Consider the following 20968-nt stretch of genomic DNA (forward strand, 5'->3'; position numbering starts at 1 on the left):
CATTTAAAATGAAAATAAACAGAAAAGAGATAGTTGCTTTGATGGCTAACTAACTCGTGCTCTTAGTTATTTATTTAGACTATTTTTTATTTGTGCTGCATGGCCGGAACGTTCAACATGAAAATGTTTCCGGGGGAGTCATTCACGAAGTGGGAATGTCAAACAATTTTAACCGCTTCCAACATTTTTACTGTAAATTGCGTAATGCCTTTGTAGTAAAATAGGATTCAGTCCAACTGGAAGAATAAAAACATTAAAAAAAAGCCCCGCAGTGCGTAATATGTCATGACATATTTTTGGAGAAGGGCATCCACTACAGTGTATCGTCACCGGCCAGTGGTAACCAAGGTTACTTGTAGCTAGCACCGACATTGACAGTTGTAGTCGACGACATGAGTCCACCTTCAAGAAAGTTTAAAAAAAAAGTATCGTATCGACTTATGATAGTAACTTCTTCTCTAGGGTGAGCATGTTTAGCCTTCTTGCAGTATAAGCCGTCTTCTTCCCTGTAACAACCATGTCTTTACTTTGCCGTAGCGCTATAAAGACCCGTCGTCTCCCTTCTCGCTACATAATTCAGCCTCGGAAGTTCCTGGTTTGTAAACAAGCAAGCTGTCTTGCGACATGTTTAGTTCCTTACCCCAACTTTCAAACAACTTCTCCTCTGAGAGTCGTCAAAAGACCATTTTTCCTATGTTGTGGCAATGGAGGGGCGGTGTTTTTTCATTATGGGGTCAATCCCACGTTTCCTGGGTCCTGCTCACCTGTTCTGATACAAAGTGTTCACTTCCACACCTCTGCTCCCACGAGGGCCCTGCCTGCTCCCATCATATGGATAGTTCTTAAACCTCTGCAGAAGCTTGCAGCCATACTACTGGGCAGGTAGGTGATACTATGTCATGTTTCATTAACTTGAATCTGTTTATTTAGATATGAGATGCATTTATAACCATATACTTTAAGTTAACACAGAGAAAATCAGCAATAATTTATTTCTGTAGGCGCAATAATGGTGCAGCTTTATTTAATTAGCTTGTTATCATGTTATAAAATACCTTGTAATTGCACAAGAAAATATATTAAGTCTATATGTTTAATCAATTTAAAACGTTGCTTTTAAAAATTGCTTTAATGGGCTTCTTTAAATTAATTGTAACTATTTAATCATTTGCAAAGTGTCTTTCATGATATTATTTTAAGAAACATGAGCCTCACAGAGTTGCTCTGTTTAATCTTAGAAGTTTTGATTAAATTAAAGTTCTCAGTATTCCCTTTGAGGACCCAAACAACATTACTTTATCATTTTATGCATGGCATGGTGGATTGCTGTGAGGGTGTTTTTCTGCATGTTTCCTTGCCTTCGTAATGCCTCTTTAAAGAGGAAACTATTGATTTCCATCTGCATTTCTGTAGATCTGACTGAAATATTTGTTGCTGATTTTTTTCTACTTGCTGTCTCTGCCAAAATCCAAACAATGGGCATAATTAGTTTCTTTTCCAAGTGTTATAATAATAAGCGGTATATGATTTTAGACTTAATGGATGGGCAACATAACAAGGTACAAGAAAAGTTGGTTTCATTTCTCTGCAGGAGTATAAGAAAGTGGTGGGAGACTTTACCAGAGAACCGCCGGCAGCTCATGCGTGAATGGGTCCTGAGGCGGCAATGGCATCTGGTGGTAGGGGCAGGAGTTGCCATGGTGATTGTGGCCCTTCTCCTCTTTACACACCTGGATGAGTCCCCGTTGACAGGACGGGTCCGCCTCCTGGTGTTCAGCAGAGAAAAGTACATGGAGCTGGCCACTCTGACATCAGAGGCGGTGAGATGGGGGCTATGGTGTTTAACAGGATGTTTAGAAAACTGCAGATATCTATTTTACATAGAGATTAGCATGATTGAATTGGCAATTAAAACCGTAAATGCAAGGAAGATTATATTTATTTAAGGAGGTGAAGATTTAAAATGTAGTGTGACAAGAAGGAAACAAAATTCTCTAAATATTGATCATTTCTCTGTGTTTCAGCACATGGAGGAGTATGCAGAGCACATGCTTCCAGTCACTGACCCTCGTCACCAGATGGTGGAGCAGTTGGTGGAGCTATTGGCACAAAGGAACAAGGACATCCCTGAAGTGTCTGAAATCCCCTGGAGTGTTCATGTGGTGGACACTCCAAACATCAATGCCTTTGTCCTGCCAGTGAGTATAAGGAAAGGCAAACTGCAAACTTTATTCTTCTTATAGTTTCCTTGTATTTAACTATTGACAGTATTTTCAGCTGGGTGTGTAATATTTCTGTATAAACAGAATATGTCATGTTTTCTCTTCATGTAGAATGGGAAGGTGTTTATGTTTACTGGGATGCTGGATGCAGTGGCAGACATAGACCAGCTCATCATTGTTCTGGGACATGAAATGGCACATGCTATACTTGATCACTCTGTAAGTATAAGACCCTCAGCAGTCTTATGTTGTTATTCACGGCAATGTTTCTACTAGTGATGATTTTCTAAACTTACTATTAGTAAGAAATTAATGTCCTTGAAGTGATGTTATTATAATTGATATATTTGAGTTTTTTCTTGTTCAAAGCACTGTAGCAAGTGTTCTCATCATTGTCACAGCTGTGCAAAGCTCCTTTGTTAGAATTTACAGAAAAAAAGCCTCTCTGAGTTTCATTAGATAAGTTAATTGAATTATGCAGGTTTTGGTGACTTATGGTGGCACAAATTGCAAGTTACGGCCAATTGAATAAACTTCATTGACCTTAAAACTGAAAATGCAATCAGAACTAACCTAAAGTAATGTTTATGGTTCTTATACAGTGTGTTTCTTTCTGAGCTACTGTAATATCATGACAAAAGGGAGAAAATCTGTAGTGTTTTTTGAGATAAATGGTTTTCTATTTGGTGATGAAAACATAATAGATTATCGTCGTAGATTTGTGTGACTATAGTATTGTGCCAGTTCATGCCCATCATGAATTAGCTCAAAGTTCAGTTCTCAGAAGTTGAGATGAATAGTTCACATTCAGAGATCATCATTTCAGTTTTAAATTAGTTCAAAGTTAAGGTAACTTCATCTTTTTAGTTTAGATTAAAACATGACTTGAGACAGAAAAGGGTTAAAAGGATTGAAAACAACAAGAACCTAAATTCGTTCACGCAAAATGCAAATGTGGAACAGATGAGTAGACAGAGAAGAAAAATAACCTTTTTTACTTGCACAGAAATTAATCTTTTGTCAAACAGCTGTTTACAGCTTATAGCTTCCCTAAATTTAATGGAAGAAAAACATTTTGCGAAGTGTAGAAAACATTATAGGGTATCATCTTACACTGGACAGATGCTTCAGCTCCTTGTCTTTTCAAGTTAGAAGTTGATTAAAATGACATTCTCACTTGTTTTTTTAAGCACAAGTGCACATAATTCACATACAAATGTTAGAATGAATTTTCAGACAGAATGTAATATTCACATAAACATCATGACAAGACAGGGTTTGTGACATGCATGCTGCGACTGCGGCACCTCTCTTTTTTACCTACATTTTTACAGCAGGACTGCACCAGCGTCACCACAAAGCGTAGCTGGCTTGTTATGCTTGAGTGTGCAGTACATTGCGGGCGATGTAGTATGAAGTATGTGTTGTTCCTGGGCAGTGTAGGGTGTGACTGCTGCAGGAGGTCAGATAATCTGTTCACGTTCAACTTCTTTATTTGCAAATAAAGTTAATTCAGCTAAACGTTTACAGAAAAACATTCATGTTCAATGACCACATTCACAACACTGATAACGACACTGTTACAACTAGGCCTGTCACAATAAGTAATAAGTCAATTAATCGCACGATAAGAATAAATGTGCGCATTTTCTCTCTCGAGTGCCACATTTGTTTTAAGACAATGTTAACTAAACACGGCAACACAACATGCTTCCATCTGCACTTGAAACATAACCATCAACTGCAGTTTTCCCAGCTGGGAAACAAAAGACCTCAACAAACAGGCCAGCTCCATTTTCCCGACAGTCCACGATCAATGTGGTGTTTAACCGACAGATTAAATACACAGGACAGTGCAACATGGCGTGCACTCAGACAGCGTGGTTGGTAAAGCGATGCTGGCCTTTAATATTGCTAAAAAGGCGAAATTTTGAAAAATGTTGCAAACATTTCACAGCCAGTATGATGAACATACATGTTACAAACAGCTATTCCACAACTTTACAATGACATGAAAAATGACATACTGAAGGAGATCAAAGAGATTCAATTCTACCATTCCACCTCGCATCAAGTCCAAACATGTCCTCTTATATGAGCTTTACCAAAGACTATATAACTGTTGACTGGATCCTGACCTACAAGTGTTTAGAGCCCATATGTTCCAGAAAACCACATTGCCAAAACCCCAGGAGGAATCCTGATCTGTTTCAGCAGACTGGGGACTGAATGAGCATACCCTAGTCTGAACATCGAGCTACATTTTATTCAGAAAATACAGTATGTTGATCTTTGAAAGGGCATACTTGCATTACTATGGCATGATTGTTATATCAGTTGGGATCTCAAAATGACAACAATAATTGCTTCACGCAATGTTATCGTTTATCGCAATAATTTCTGAGACAATTAATTGCATGGCAAAATTTGTTACAGTGACAGGCCTGTTTACAACAGATTACCCTAAACATTACACAATTGGTACCTTGTATGACACAAAAAATGTCATTAAACAAACCGGTTTAGCTTCTGAAGCAGAGTTGTTGCAGCATGTAAAGTGTGCTGCCATTTGCAAAGCTTAGCTGATAAGTAGCACACCCTGATTTGGAGTCATCGGAGACTCCTCATTTGCAAATGATGTGAAAAAACAAACTTTAGTTATTCACAAGCCCTACAAACATAGAGGAGAAATTTTCGGACTGGACTCCTACAAGGTGTCTCCTTCATCAGAATATAAAATAGGCTCGTGGACATCCTATAGCAGTCATTTAATGTATGAGGCCATACGCAGACATCTCCTGACTATTCATCACCATCCTCTCTGCCTCAGGGTTATAATATTGGCTGAAGTGGCATTAGTTGCACTGCTCTTACTTCTGCTTTTGATAAAAGACTCCCTGACAGTCACCTCCAAATACTCACTAATCCTGCCTGCACTATGATGACCACAGTCATGCTGTTAGCGAGCACTGTCATTGTTTATTAATTGCCCACAAACGGCTGTTCTCCTTGAGCTAGAAAGACCATTTCTCCTGTTCTGGAAAAAAAAAGTGTCTAATGAAGTTGTTGGTATTTCAAGTCTTCAAACATCCTCAGAGGAAATGCTTGAAGGAGATTTTAATTAGATGAGGGGAATGAGCATTGATGAGCATGGTGGTACACGGTAAGTGCGCAGTATTGGATTGGCTGTTAAAACCTCTAAATCTGTTACAGCGAAAATGTTTCACTAAAATAGATGGGAACAATCAATATGTTCCAGCTGCCTCCTTCAGCCTCCAAAAACTTTTTAACTCTGGTTGTCTCTCTCTCTTTCTCTCGCTCACTCGTACTCATTAATCTCTTCCACAATCCCATGCCTCTCTCCTTCATTCCTTTACCCCTGTCACCCTCTTGACCCTCCCAGGCTGAACAGGCCAGCCTGTCTCATGTTGTGGACCTTCTGTCTCTTATTCTGGTGACAGCCATCTGGGCCATGTGTCCCAGAGACAGCCTGGCAGTGCTGGGACAATGGGCAAAGGACAAGATCACAGAGGTGAGGCATTACTATTCATCATCTAAAACACACGGCCATGTTAGTTTATTGATCAAGCAAATGTAAGGGTTTAAGGAGATGGCTGAAATGATAAAAATGGTATTTCCACAAGCACAAAAGAACACAAGATTTTATGACTAAACAACGGATTAGTCCTAAAAAAAAACACCTATAAATAAGTCTTATCAGAACCAAAGATGTGTATTTTTTCAGGAGTATAAAGATTGGGCTCTAACTGTGGGACAACTTAATGTTGAATAATGAGTGGAGCGTTTTCTGGTTCTGGAGTGATGGTTGCATCAGAGTAAGAAGAGTAGCGGACGGATTGCTGCACCCATCATGCCAAATGGCTACTGTACAAATATGTGGAGGCAGCGTTGCGATCTGGGGAGCACGAGTTCAGACCAGTTAAGTGTCTTTGCAATGTGCCAGTTAATACTTTACACAAAGGTATGAGTCTTTCATCATCGTTACAAAGTGTTGGTGAAAAATGAATGTAGCTCATGCTTATTTGAACATTTTCACAGCAGATGGATGCAGTGATCAAAACTGAAGTTAGTCCAACAAAACGTTAGTGCATGTGACTTTCCTTTAGGACAGACAGTGTAAATGGAGCTATGCACCATTAAAGTCATATCTGGTTCAATATCACAAAAACTACTCAAAGCTTGAAGAATTTCCAATGTTTTGTCATAAATGTCAGAAAAAATATTGTTGCTTTTACTCAGTTATATATACTGTAAACCATCATGTGTCTCTTGCAGCTGATGTTCAGCCGTCCCTACAGTCGGAAACTGGAAACCGAAGCAGATCAAGTCGGAATGCAGTTAGCTGCAAAGGTATCACAATTACCAGCTTGTCCATACTAGATGGATATAACCTTAGTTCACTCCTGAAGTTCAGTTTAGGCAGTTTTTTTAGGCATTTACTCAGTCTTTTTTTTCCAGAGGAGTTTTACGTTTGTTTTTGGTTTGTTTTCTTTCTTCATATATTTGTCCAGCTTACAATACTAATTTAGTCCTGATGACATTTATTTATTTTGACTTTAGTCTTAAACATTTGAAAAGAAAGCTGCATTAAACCCTCCATGTGTTTAGTTTGAAAGAAGCTGAGAGAAAAGTTTCTGTTCTTTCTGAAACTTAGATTCTCTTGTTTTCAGCGCTGATTGAAAATCACATGATATAAAATAATTATACCATTTCTTAATCTTGGTGGTTAATGCCACTGGATATGAAATATATCTTCCAGAGACTAAATGAGGGTTTAGGAAAAGGAAACCACAGACAACCAGACTGAACTTATGTAGTCAGATTATTACTATTAGAAATATGGACTACAAAACGTGCATTAGAAATGGAAACTTTCTGTTTTTTATCTATCATGGGAAGATGACGAAAATATAATTTAATTGACAGTCAGTCATTAAAATCTTGCTCTTTTTTACTCTGGGTGAAGTGGTTCCTCTTCCTAATAGTAGTATATACATTTTGTAATCATGAACAATAAGAAATATGGTTGGATCCCTCAGTTTACTGTAAGTCTGTAAAAACTGACTAATCTAAATGTTCAGACCGAAATGGAGTTGTTCATTTCTTATGAAAAAGCCTTTGATCACGCAAGGAGCAAAACCAGAGGAGGAGCCATGATAGTAAACAGTACTATGAAGTCGGTAATCATCTCAGTAATTAAACCCAGAATCTCCTAACTATCAGTGTGCGCTCATATATAAAGGCTGGTGTTTGTGGCGTCTGATCAATCGCAGACATGGAGAAACCCTGCAGAGCAACTACTTTAGCATGGAGGAGCAGACAGTTATTCTTCATATCTCGCTAGCTCCCCAACATTACCTACCCCAGCTTTACGACATTAAAAAAGTAAAAATAAATCACAAAAGTCAATGCATGGCTGCTCTTTACATCTGCATGAATCCCAGTTGAATAGACAAATCCCAATTTAAATGAACTGAGGATAATTTTAAATGTGGCTGCAAGAAATTGTGGGATGATGTTGTTTAAAAATGGATTCTCTGACATTCTCTTCACTAAAAAGAAAAGAAGGCATTATCATGGATGCCATGCACATTTTTCTCTTTTAGAAAAACTTCCTCAGCAAAAGCTGCAGTTGCTTTCAGAAAACTTTAGTCTCTTCTGCTCTGCCTTTTTTTCTGCTTTTTAAGATTTCTCCATGGCTAATTGTGAAGTGCTATTTTGCATAAATGTACTTCAACTGAATACAGTGACTTTATTTAAAACCTTTGTTTTTATATTAAGATTACACAATCTTTTCTGTTGCTCTCATTGCATGTGATTTTACTGCGGGGCACCAGGGGGCAGTGTTGTCAAACTAAACCAAACTCAGAAATTTATAAGCAAGATTATTTGCTTTTAACATGAGACAGAAGCAGGTCAGATCATGTATGTGTTTTTGATTTAAATATATATATATATGTGTGTGTGTGTGTGTGTGTGTGTGTGTGTGTGTGTGTGTGTGTGTGTGTGTGTTCTTCCCAGGCTTGTGCTGATGTGCGAGCAGGTCCTGTATTTTGGCAGCAGCTGGAACTTGTAGATCGACTTACAGGAGAACCCACTTTACCTGAATGGCTGTCCACACACCCATCACACAGAAACAGATCCAGTCATCTTGACCGTCTCATACCACAGGTAAACACACACACACACACACACACACACACACACACACACACACACACTCACACTCACACTCACACTCACACACACACAGACACACTTGCATACAAAGCCCCTACTTTTATTATTTCTTTACTATTATGATTTCTTATTTATTGTACAGGTAAAACTAGTACTTATTAATAAACTTATCTCAAGAACAAATGATAGTAAAAAGATTTCTAATGCCTCTTTCCAGCCTGTTGTTTTGAAGGAACTGTGTAGCTTTAGGAGCAAATCTTAATGGAACTAATGAATCGTCTGGAGATAAGCATATCCACCTGCAGACATGGAGCTAGGGGTTGAGAAGGAGAAATAAAGAGAAGGGGGAGACTTCAGGGAGGAAGGGAAAAGATGTAGGGTTTTAAGAAAGGCAATGGAAAAAATGTCTGCACCAGGATGCCTGTTAAAATAAATGTCTTTTAGGACTTGAACTGAGGACCTGACAGAAAACAGCCTTATCATTAGCAGCTCACTCTCACAGGCCTGCACGCTGTGCTGGCACTGTGGTAAGACAATCAATGGTATCTGAAAGCTGGAAGGAAATCAAGAAGCAGTTAAGATAGTAGGTTCTATGTAAAATGTCAGCATCCATTATCTTTCCTACTCGCATGCAGGTGTGTTTTTTTTGTCTGAGATTTGCATCATATCAGTAAGTTGTGAGTTTTGAGCCTGTCGGGAGTTTTAATACACTTTCACGTGTTCAAAGCTCATTGCTTGAACAGAAGTATAAACTACTAATTTTATATCAAGTGACTGTAGTGTTGCATTTGTGTTCTGTATACTTGATACTGAATCACTTCATTTTCAGTGGTGGATTGACCTTTAGCAGCAGTGTTTGTCGAGGCCAGGCTGTAGCCACAGGCAGCGAAATGATGAAAACTGTTGCTTGGGGATTAATCGGCTCACATTGTTTGCGTGTATGCGTGCAAGTGCTGATAAAACTCTGTTTCCAGTATGATAATACAAAGGTCTCCTTACACCAAACAGTTTGATCCAGCAATTCAGCACAGAGGAGCCAGTTAACAGCTGAGCTAAGTCAGGTGAAAGTGATGCATAATGTGATGTTTTTAACCTTGCACAGGGGGGACAGCCTCAAGCTGCTTAACCCGACTCTTCTGGGGCACTCCACCTCCACAAGTGTGCTCATCGTCCTAAGCAAAGCAAATTAAGTTCACAGGTTGCACAAGAGGCAGAGCCTGTTGAGTGGCAAACCAAGTGCATATATTGTATTTGCAGGATTTTGTTGGTGATTTTAAGTGAGAGATGAGAGAGTATATTTTACTGCGGCAGTGACTGCAGTTAGTTTCCTTTTGCACCATTTCCATAACTGGTAAATGGGCTGAATCCTTCAAATTTTGTAAGCCACTTTTTGACGATTGATAGACATGACACCTTTAGGTTGGTAGCATGTGGATCCTTAATAAGTGAAGTATATGAACTAGTATTTTTGCGTATGTTTTGTTGTGGTTGCAGTTTGATTCAGAACTACGTTGTCATAAAACAGTACTTTGCCATTGTTGAGGTTGCTACTTCAAAAGAAAAAGGTGGTTTGGGATTCGATATAGTAACACTAGCATGAAAAATTACATTAGGAATTTAAACGAGTCACTATAAAATGTGACATGGCATGAAAGAAATGTATGGATGAATTTTTACCATCCAGTGTTACCGTGGCAAACGTCCCGCCAGGAAACAAGATTTAGTTTTGGAAGACTGAGCATGCTCATGGACACTCACCAAACTTGGCACATTTGTCAGGAGGGGTGGGTGCTACTATCTGATATACCAGTATAGCTTAATAAATTACCATTAGGTGACCACACTTGTACTAAAATTGGTATGCTTATGAACCATCCCAAGACCTACACTAAGTTTTGGAATAACAGCTAAAGTTTGGGACAGATTTTTCCCATTAGCATATCTTTATTTAGCTTAACTGTTAAAGATTTAATAAACCAGCATAAAATTAGGTCAGTCTAATGCAGGGGTGTCCAAAGTCGGTCCTCGAGGGCCGCTGTCCTGCAGGTTTCCCATGTATTCCTGTTCCAACACATCTAGCTTCCACTAAATGGATCAAACAGCCAATGACGTGCACAACTGATTAAGCTCCACTACTAATTAATTTGAATCAGGTGTGTCTGAGCAGGGATACATAGAAAACTTGCAGGATTATGGCCCTCGAGGACCGGAGCTGGACACCTCTGGTCTAATGTAACAATCTCAACTTGTTAATTAGCTTTTAAAAGTTTGTTAAAACAGCCTGTCTGTAGTAGCAGAAGAAATTTTGAAATCTGTTTAGAAAGAAATTCTTGTAACTCTCTAGAAGTAACATGCTCCGGTCGATACATAACTTAAAGGTTCAACCGAGGATTTGCTGCAACATGACATTTTAAAAGCTAAGCCCCCTCTGCTATTGTCACAACATGGTGGAGGTTTGGGCACAGGACCTGAATGAGAGGGGATTAGGTAGCAGGTAGGCAGATGAAGGTGTCAGAAATGTCATAATCTGCGACAAGACCCAGCAGAGGCTACAGCAGAGGCCTGTACCACAAAGCTGGATTTTCTCTTATCGAGGTAACTTTCTGGTTAACCTGGGGTTTTCTGGACTACTACACTGGTTCACCTCTTACCAGGGTAAGTCACCATGGTAGCTAACTTGCTCTGGAGCAGGTGATGTTCTGGATAAGATATCAATGAGTATAAAAGTACCACTTCCTGACCAGTCGGTTCACGGAAAATGGCCTGATCATTCATAGAATGACAATGTTGGTGTGTGGATCGTGATGAATGGAGCACTTGAGAGACAAAAATGTTTCAGGGATTGATTCAGTCCTGTTGATGTCCGGGCTTCATTTGTCAGCTGATGGGCCTCAAATAATAACAAATTCCATTGAATTCATCCACAATAATAAAATCACAAGTAATAAAATCATACCACTGACCGCTTATAAGTATGTTTCAGTACTTTTTCTTGGCTTGTTCCCAAGTCCATTTAGCTCCACGAGGATTTCACATGTTATAATGACATTAATAATAACATATAGCATAAAGTAAAAACATGAATTTATGGAACGCATAACTACTTGTACCGTCATGGTTAAGAATAAGTATGTAACAGAAAATGCACTTACACGGGGAGGCGGAGCCTCAAAAAAGCTCAAAATGAAATTAAAGCAAAAGAAGCTGCTCTGTTATTGTCGTTACATTTGTGCTATAATAAAGTAAAAAGTGAGTTAGAGTGCTTTTTGTTTATATTATCAGATGAATTAATATTCTATAATCTCACAAATATTAAAAATCTGCAGTTTTCTGCCAGCATTCCTTCCTGGCTCTTGCTTTGGCAACAGTGCTGCTTTTGGCTTGGAAGATGTGTTTGAATTTTCCACGTTTTTGAAGAATAACTGTCTGCTCCTCCATGCTAAAGTAGTTGCTCTGCAGGGTTTCTCCATGTCTGCGATTGATCAGACGCCACAAACACCAGCCTTTATATATGAGCGCACACTGATAGTTAGGAGAGTCTGGGTTTAATTACTGAGATGATTACCGACTTCATAGTACTGTTTATTATTACTGTGCCTGTCTGGGTAAGTCATCCCAGGCAGTAGAAAGATATCCTGGGGAAGGTCATCCCGCTTTGTAGTACAGGCCTCCGATTACAGGAACAAATAAGAAATGAATAAACAGACAAACGGGACTGAAGGAAAATGTACAAAGACGAGGATCAAAAGACAAAGCAGCAAATGACCTGGCAGAGAACAAAAGAGACACAGGGGTATTTATGCACCGAGGAGGAGAAGCGCGTAGCAGGTGAGCAAATACTAAAGTCAGACCAGGTGTGCACGTAACAGGAAGTAAAGAGAATGCAACATAAAAAGGGGATGATGACAAAATAAGACAAGAAACAAAACACAAGACTTAATGACAACTGAAGGAACAATAAAACTGAAGCAAAACCCAAAACAGTTATCATGCACTGGTTACAGTAAGATCTATGGCCACGTCAACACCTGCATTTCACTAAGCAAATAGGTAAGGGCCGAGCATTGGATGATTATGTTTCAGCTGACATAAGTTATTTAACCCTTTACTGATGCAGCTGGCAGCTTCTCATTTATTAAACCAGTGATTTTAAACCTCTATTGAGCTCTTTTGAGTACATTATTTTCATTAGTAAGATCACAGGGTACACCACAAACAGAAAATGTTGAAAAAGGAAACTCTGTAACCTTTCTTAACAATATGAAGTTGTTCTTGTTGTCATGATGTGGTGGTTTGTGTTTTCCTTAGTTCAGGTTTCCTGTTTTATTTTGTAGTGTTTCCTGTTTGGTTCCCTTGATTGTTGTTTAGCTTTATTGATTTCCTGTTCATTGAGTTCATCTGGTCTTGTTTCAGTTCATTCCGTACACCTGTTCCTTGTTTGGTTCCCCAGTGTATTTATACCCCTCATTCCTTGGTTGCTGGATCATTTTGTTGTGCTACTTTGTTGTCGTTGTTGTTAGTCCCCTGAGTGCCTTTGGTTAGAATAAACCTTCTGGAATCTGCATCCCTGTTTCCCTCATCTCTGCGTTTGGGTCCACACCTTCACCATCCCTCACTGCCACCCCATAACACTTGTCAAAATATCTTGAAGAATCAATTAAACACGAAGCAAAAGGCCGCTGATGATTGTTCGTATTTCTACTCAGAGTGAAACCTCGGTCTGTTTGGATGAAACCAGAGCTGATTTTTAGACCAATTGGTGACATTGGATAAATTCCCATGACACACCTGATGAGCTCTCAAGGCACACTAGTATGCTGTGGCACAGTGAAAAACAGTCTTAAACAACCATGTCGGAGGACGCATCCCGTGGTTGTGGAAAAAATGTATATCTCACATTATTGGCTGAATCAATCATAGATGCTGAACTGTCCAAGGTATTATTAAAACTGGAAGGATAGTGTGAAGCCATCGTCTTTCACGAAGAATGTGGTGTAAAAACAACAGTAAACCTCAGGGGTAAGTTTGATACCTTTCTACATGTACAGTGTTAAAGCAACTCATGGGACGATGACTAAACAGCTGTTAATAAAAGAAAACCACTTGTCAGTGAGGCTAATCAGAAAAGGCTTCAGTTTTCATGGGTGCATAAAGATTGGACTCTGGAGCAATGGAGGAAAGTCATGTGTTACGGCCATATTCAAAGATAACAACGACAAGATTCATCTGGTTTAAATTGTGAAAACGTGATTCAGGTAGCATGAGACATTATTTTCATACATGAATTTCCCACCATAGAGTCCAGACCTGAACCCCATTAAGGATCTTTTTTTGGATGTACTGGAGAAGGCTTTACGCACTGGTTCGGCTCTCCCATCATCAATACGGAGACTATGGAGAATAATGAATGCATGTTTGGATGGAAATATTGATAAATTGAAATTTATTGAGAGGATAGCCCCTTGAGATGATACATCTCGTTTTAGAGGGGGTCCTCAACACAGACAGACAGATACAGTTAACAGTACAATCCTTACTTAGACATAACCACAGCATTCACACTAGACAAAAGCTCTCTAATCACCCCCATAAACCCTACACCCGTTACAAGCGAAATAAAATACATTTACCAGAAAAGTACAGTATATCCATGGACATACACATTTAAATAACAATCGTGATAGGCCATTGCACAGCATGACTCAAAGTAAAATTATTTAGAAGAATACAACAATATCAGAAACAAGAGTAAGTTGTTTGTAAGTAGCTGAATGTTTGCCATAATCAACGTTAAAAACAGTCTAACATGTTATTGTGTACGACTGTATTTTTGGACGGGCAGTGCATGCAGCTCGTGCTGGTCTGAGGCTTACGGATGTTTAAATGTTTACTACTAAAGCCATGAGGCAGCATGCCATCCTGATGTGTACAGAGGTGTAAAGGCATGACTGTTTGCTAATTTGACTAATTCTCTAAAGCCACAGTTTTTTATTATTTAAAAAAAAGCTTGCTGTTTTTCTCTTTTCTTTCTATGCAGGCTCTGGAGTTGAGAGAAAGTTGTGTCTGCCCTGCTCTGCCTCTGACTGACCCCCGCGCTGTCTTCTCGGAGACCGTCCAAATTTTGTTAGAAAAAACAAAGGACCAAGTTCGACGAGGGCCAGAGAGGCCACATGAGCCACAACCCACCTCTGTCCCGACAGGACTGCCTGCAGCAGCGGCTGTCCAATCTGCACTTTCTTCTTCCTCCGGTGTAGATCAGTTAAGCAAAGGCAGGGTCCCGATCGGGGCAGCTCCCATCCCTACTGTTGCTGCAGGAGAAACATCCCAGCATTTACAGCAAAATACCAACCGCCAGTAGAGTTAAAACTTCACCAAAAACTTCTCCAGTATTGTGTTCCTTCTTGCCTATGAAAGGTCTTTCTGCATGGGGCAGTAGAAAGTAGAGCAGTAGCTGCTCGTGTGAATGTAGGTGGTTGAGATCATGATAAATTAAGAAATAACTGGGGTAAAAGTCATCAAACCAAATTAAGAATGCTATCCATGTTTTGCGACTACAAAGATGCCACATTAATTATAAAAGCTTGTGCAGGGAAATGCCGAATTAATTAGTAAATCTTCCATACATTATGAGATTAATATGTGCATTATTCATCAGCACACGGCAACAGGCGAGAGTAAGCACTTATGTGTGCACGTTAGAGGCTGTGTCCATAGCAGGATGAGAACATCTGCATTCTCTCTGTGACCACTGCATTCTCATGCTACACACACTTCATGCATTTTTTTTTAGCCGGAGGCACTTAATGGGTAAATTTATGTGAGGTTGTTTGAAAATATGTCCTTCTGCACAGGAATGCCAATATCAAGCATCAAGATGTGAGAAATCTTTTATGGAATTTTAAAAATCTTATTTAACAAGGTGCGCTGACTGAGAAAACATTGACGTGCTGAAAAGGTGAGGCCAGTTGTGGTTCAAATCTAATCTGGAATAAAATTATGCACTTGGATACGCTGGGAAATCAAAAAGGATGTAACTGTGTTTTCATCGACAATGAATTATTTATTTATGTTCTGATTTTTAGATTCTGAGCCAAAACACCAGCAAAGCGTCTTTAACCCACTGTGGAAGCTTTGTTTTATGCAGTGCAGATAATTAAAGCCCTTTTCTATGTCAAATTAAGTGGTCTGTGATCGGTTATGTGCAGCCCGATGCCATGAAAAGCCAGGGGAATGCTAGATTTGGCTTTCAGCAGAAACACGACTTGTTTGCTGTTTTTATGAATTAAAACGCTGGGGAACATTTTTTTTATCTCGCCTTGTTTTTGTTTTTATTTTTTCTTCCTCTGTGAGATCCATAAACTGACATGGATCAAAGGCTCACAGTCAACAACAGCAGAAATGAGGATGGAGACATGGTGTGTAACATGTTCTGTGTGTGAAATGAGCAGCCTGCGTGACATTGCACTGGAACATCAAAACCTTCTCATCCTCACACCAACCAATTAGAAGCTCGGTAAAAGAAGAGTTTCTTTTGAAGTGTTAGTATGCACATTTGTGTATGCGAGCGTGGCAGCAGCCCCGTTGCCAGTTACATAATGATGTCACTCCTCCAAGGTATCCCCGTTGGCCTGTACTGATCTGGGACATATAATGTTTAAAAACATGTCTTTGGGCTTTAAACAAAAGTCTTTGTCTGACCTGCTAATTATTACAAGTTGTAGCGTCTTGAATGCATGATCAGTTTTGTGTATTAAGTAGCTCTACGATGTGCATCTTGTCAATATGTGCTGCAGATGGGAACAAGCATTGTGTACATTCATTGTACTGGGGACTTCCATTTCCTGGTCACATTGCACGCTCAGGCAGCTGGAAGCAGCTTCCTCACCGCTCGTGGAGAAATGGAAACATGAACAGGCAACAGATGACATGTTCACACTCAGAGGTAATTGTAATGAGTGTGAAACAATACACACTGCATTGAGTGATTGTGGCTTACTGCTGGAGTCTAAACAACACAGCAACACAGGGCTTAATCAAGGAAAACAAAGAGACTGCGGTCAGATTGAAAACAGAAAGATAAATTAGATAAAAAAACAGACACTGTGGGGATTGACAGGAGCAAAGAAGAGATTTTATTTCAACTGTATGATTTATATCCAAATCAGATGTTTGATTTTTAACGTGGTGCAAAAGCTGGGTAAGAAAGTTCTCATCTGTTTTTTTGTTCTCATACATAGCCTTCAGCAGAAGTTAGAAATCAAATGTCTACTTTATGTCTGTAAATCCACTTTAAGTCTCGGCTTGCTTTTGTGTTTGTATTTTCCTCCGCCTACTAGAGACACGAGACGGCTTCTGACACCTCCGACGAACTGCTCACAGGTATTTTGAGGTATCGACGAGCAAAGAGCTGTTGGAAAGTAGAAGGAGCAGTGAAGGCAGCACACCCACACTAGAAAAAAGAAAAAAAAAAAAAGAAGTGATCGCCTGGTAGCCGGCAAACTCAAGATGCTGTTTCCCCCAACAAAAACACTCCCAGAGAGAGTCAGGGCGGTGAAAGCACAGCCCAACACATCTGCTGTGTAGGTGGCTGAACGATGTCCCAGAGCGCAGGCTGGCTACCCTCTGACCTCCCTGTGGAGTGTTGCTCGAAGTGGCTCATCCTCAGCTCCATTTCTTGGATCCGCCCCAACAAACACACACGCACATGCAGCAGCTGGCCGCGACGTGGAAGGGGAATACATAGATGGAGAAGTGTGTCTTTGTACGTGTGGTTGTGGTAAAAGTTGCCATGTCCTTCTACTGCGCATTAATTATACATGTGGCATGTGGGTGTCTGATTGAAATGAATATTTTACTGTTTTTAATCACTGCCATTGCCAGAGTGATGGAGCATCTGGCTGTATTACCTGGGTAATTAAAGAAGCTGTCTCACACGTGCACAGTCTCACAGACAGAAGTACTCTGGAGGTTTTACTAATGAGTCCAAATTAGATTTGGATGTGTTTTGAAGCAATGGACCCCACAGAAAAGGAAAGACAGCACCTGCTTTGTTGCTGTTGTGCTCTGATTAGCAAAATGCCTTTCAAACAGCCCAGTAGACTACATGTGGCGTCTATTGGCCATATAGTTAGTGTGTGTAATCACAAAGAGCCACTGGACTTAATGAAAAATGCAAACTGTTTGCATATAAAAAGTGGTAAATGGTAGTGAGAGTTAATTGTCTTGATTACAATTCATCCATCGCTCTTCTAAATGATATGATGCTGCAGCGTTTAAGCAGTTTTATATTGACACATCATGTGCATTTCTTCTCTCTGGACATACCTGGAGCCAAAATGTTATTTTTAGCTATCAGGACAGAGCCATGAAGGAAGAGTTGTTCTTCTCTGGTGCAGTCTAGTGTCATTTAAGTAGGTTGATATGAGCGCAGTCTCCCCTTACCACATAAAAGCCCTGTCTGCTGCAGCTTTAACTCTGTTCTCAGACCAGCCTTTATCTTTAATTAAAAATACAACCTAGTGCCATTCTTTGATGATTACCAAGCGTGGCATTTTCAATGAAGAGGCCACCTAGTGCGACTGTGATAACAGGTGCGTCATTGCTGTACGTGTTACCTGTTCCATTAAATACGGTACAGAGTTTATATATTTTCCAACAGGATCTGTCTGTGAGTTATTATCAGAAAGCTGTTCTTTATTATTTAATTTTGCAGATTCAATGTGGTGGTTGTAAAAATTTAATCATTTACATATTTATTTTTTTAGACCTCACTTAAGTAATTGGGACACAGAAACTCATCAGATTTGAGATTTTAGACTCCTAGGCCACTTTATTAGCCACGAGTACCAGGTTTGACCCTCTACTGACTCTGAACAGCCTTAATTATTGTCGGCATAGATTCAAAAAGATGTCAATAACATTCCTCAAAGACTTTGTTCCACATTGACATGAAGCATCACACAGCAGCTGCACATCCATGGTGAGAACCTCCCGTTCCACAACATCCCAAAGCTGGCCTACTGGATTCCGATCTGGTGTCTGTGGAGGCCGTAGTCATGTTGAAGAAAGCAGTTGGAGATGACTTGACCTTTGTGACATGGTGCATGATCCTGCTGGAAGTATCCATCAGAAGATGCTGCCCTGTGGACACGGTCAGCAGCAACACTCCGGTAGGTAATGGGCGTAATTGGAGATGATACAACACTGCACATACAACACAAGCCTGAGAGAACTTTCTGATCATAGTGCATATTTTCAGAAAATATTAAACAAGTCTTACTAAAGTTTAATTAAAGTATATTTTCCTTCCATCATAACTCATAACTTCTGTTTGAACGACAGTGAAAAGGAAACTTTGTGCCATCGGAGCTATCAGGGTATTTTCTTTCAGCTCACGGTACAGGTCTTCCTCTAATGGCTCCTCATGTCCGTCTCCCTCCACTTTATCATCATAATCTATGCTCGTGTGGGTGTGCATTGTTGAGCTGGTGGAGTTTTTATAGTTGGGCTGCTCTGTTGCTATTAGAGATTAGGATGTTAACACAGTCCTTCATCTGACTGCATCGATCCCAACTCTGGCAGTGGAATTGCATTAATACTAACAACTCCAGGTACAAGCTTTACCCCCCTCTCTCTGTTTTACATCTGCTTCTCTGTCCGCGTTGATTTAGATTTGAATAACCAGCCTTCTTTCAGGTCTTTCAACACGGAGAGGGGGCAATTTAATAAGCAGAATGAGAGAAGGAAGATTGCCGAAGCCAGGGGGGACCAGAGGACGTGGAGATGAGATGAAATGAAATTGTTTAAATCTGTCTTCCTCAGCTGCTTTGACACAAGTTGCTTTGAGTGTTGAAGTGCATATTTCACGTAACAACTCGGGGTAAGTGTATTTAAAAAGGGTTTTACAAACTCTTCCTGTGAATTTATGTGAAAAACTGAGCAGTGTGGCAACGTGTCTTTCTCTCAAGGACAAGCAGTAACAAATTAAGATTATATAATGTGGGGGGTGCTGCGTAGTTGACTTGCTTAAATAGGCGTCCACATGTACAGAGGCTAAAGCTCTGCCGTGCAGGCTGCCCAGGGTCAAGTCCTAGCCTGGGGCCCTTTGCTGCAGCCCCCCCCCCAAATAACCATTAAAAACAGCTCTCAAAAAAAATGCTGGATTTTTTTGGTTTGATTAATTGAACATTTTAATCAAGTTTGAACTCTAAATTAAGAACAATTGGGGTCTACTGGTGTAAGAATAAGCAAAACAAAGGGAAAGGAGTGGAAGTAAAGAAGCACAACCTCATCTCCATCTCTGAGTGTCAGTGCAGCAGTGCATTCTGTTCTTCTCAGCTCCTCTGTGATCCCTGTGAATCCATGAGAACAACACAGCAGAGTAGAATTCCAACCAAAACACTGTCAGTCAATGTCAGCCAAATTCAGCAAACTGTGACGGACCCTGTTGTGCATTTAGACCTAAAGTAAAGCACAACTAGCAAGCACAGCAGGTGTGTTTTGATGACTTTGGCAGGACATATTCAACACAGATGCTGCTATCTTTCAGTTTCATTCATCCACGATGTGTACGGCCAACTCTTTTATGTTAGATTTTGGCGCCACGTTATGAGTGCAGCTTTCCGGGCTGAGCCTGCCATTTACCATGTAGTCATGTTGCCTCATTTTGAACTGATGTTTCCCCCACTAAAGCTACAGTGATGAAGAAATAATTATGTTATTCTACTAAAAACATGTTTGAATCACAAATGAGGTCTGAGCATTTGGTTTCAGATAATTTTGTTTTCAAGGGCTTTTATTTATTACAATTTCCTGATGTACAAAAAGAACAAAGCCCAAAAAAATACGGCATACCAGGAAACAAAAGAAAAATAAAGTTTTTTTTTTTTTTTTTTTACTTGTTTGTTTTGTTCAACTTTTACCTTCTCAGTTGAGTTGCATCAGTCATGAAATACATGTCTGGTTAGCCAGTGAGATAAGCTGCTTTAAATAACTCCGATCAGGCAAGCTAGCAGTTGAAACAAAAGGGGGAACATACAAGTAAATTATCAAATTATCTTGTTTTTGTGTGTAATCGGAGTCCATACTAGGTTTACAAACTAAATTTATATGCCCGAAAACAGGTTATTAGTAATTGTTATTTAACACTAATACAGAGGAATAAATTAGCATAGCAAGCTTAGACTTGCTGCACACTCCATAACAAATGCTCACAATACAAAAAAAAGACTAATGTTCGCAAATTGATCTACACTTTCAGTGGAAAAAAGAGGATACAGATATACAAATATGAAATATCCATACATAGATTCTATGAAAATATGTCAAGTACAAAAACACAACACTTTGTAATTATAACACAGCTAATATCACATTTTATTTCAAACACTGTTGAGGTGAAGTTAAATTTATAGGTGCTGCTTGGACATTTTTCTCTTACCAATTCACCCCATTTCACTCTTATTATTATTATTTTTTTTTTTACCATTTATTGCTTTGCCACGACATAATCACAAAGATGAGTTGCTCACAAATACAAACACATC

At 39.6% G+C, this 20968-nt stretch overlaps 1 protein-coding gene across 1 annotated transcript; it reads left to right on the top strand.

Moving 5' to 3' along the window:
• The first annotated feature begins 349 nt into the window (after positions 1-349).
• On the top strand, positions 350-15713 carry oma1 (OMA1 zinc metallopeptidase). Its single transcript, XM_079245004.1, has 8 exons — positions 350-882; positions 1592-1820; positions 2025-2198; positions 2334-2441; positions 5626-5754; positions 6519-6593; positions 8265-8414; positions 14461-15713. The coding sequence occupies exons 1-8, from the start codon at positions 518-520 to the stop codon at positions 14779-14781; spliced, it is 1551 nt and encodes a 516-aa protein (XP_079101130.1). The 5' UTR covers positions 350-517; the 3' UTR covers positions 14782-15713.
• Positions 15714-20968: the final 5255 nt, after the last annotated feature.

Source organism: Telmatherina bonti, assembly GCF_933228915.1.
Source record: "Telmatherina bonti genome assembly, chromosome: 8".
NCBI classification, from domain to species: Eukaryota; Metazoa; Chordata; class Actinopteri; order Atheriniformes; family Telmatherinidae; genus Telmatherina; species Telmatherina bonti.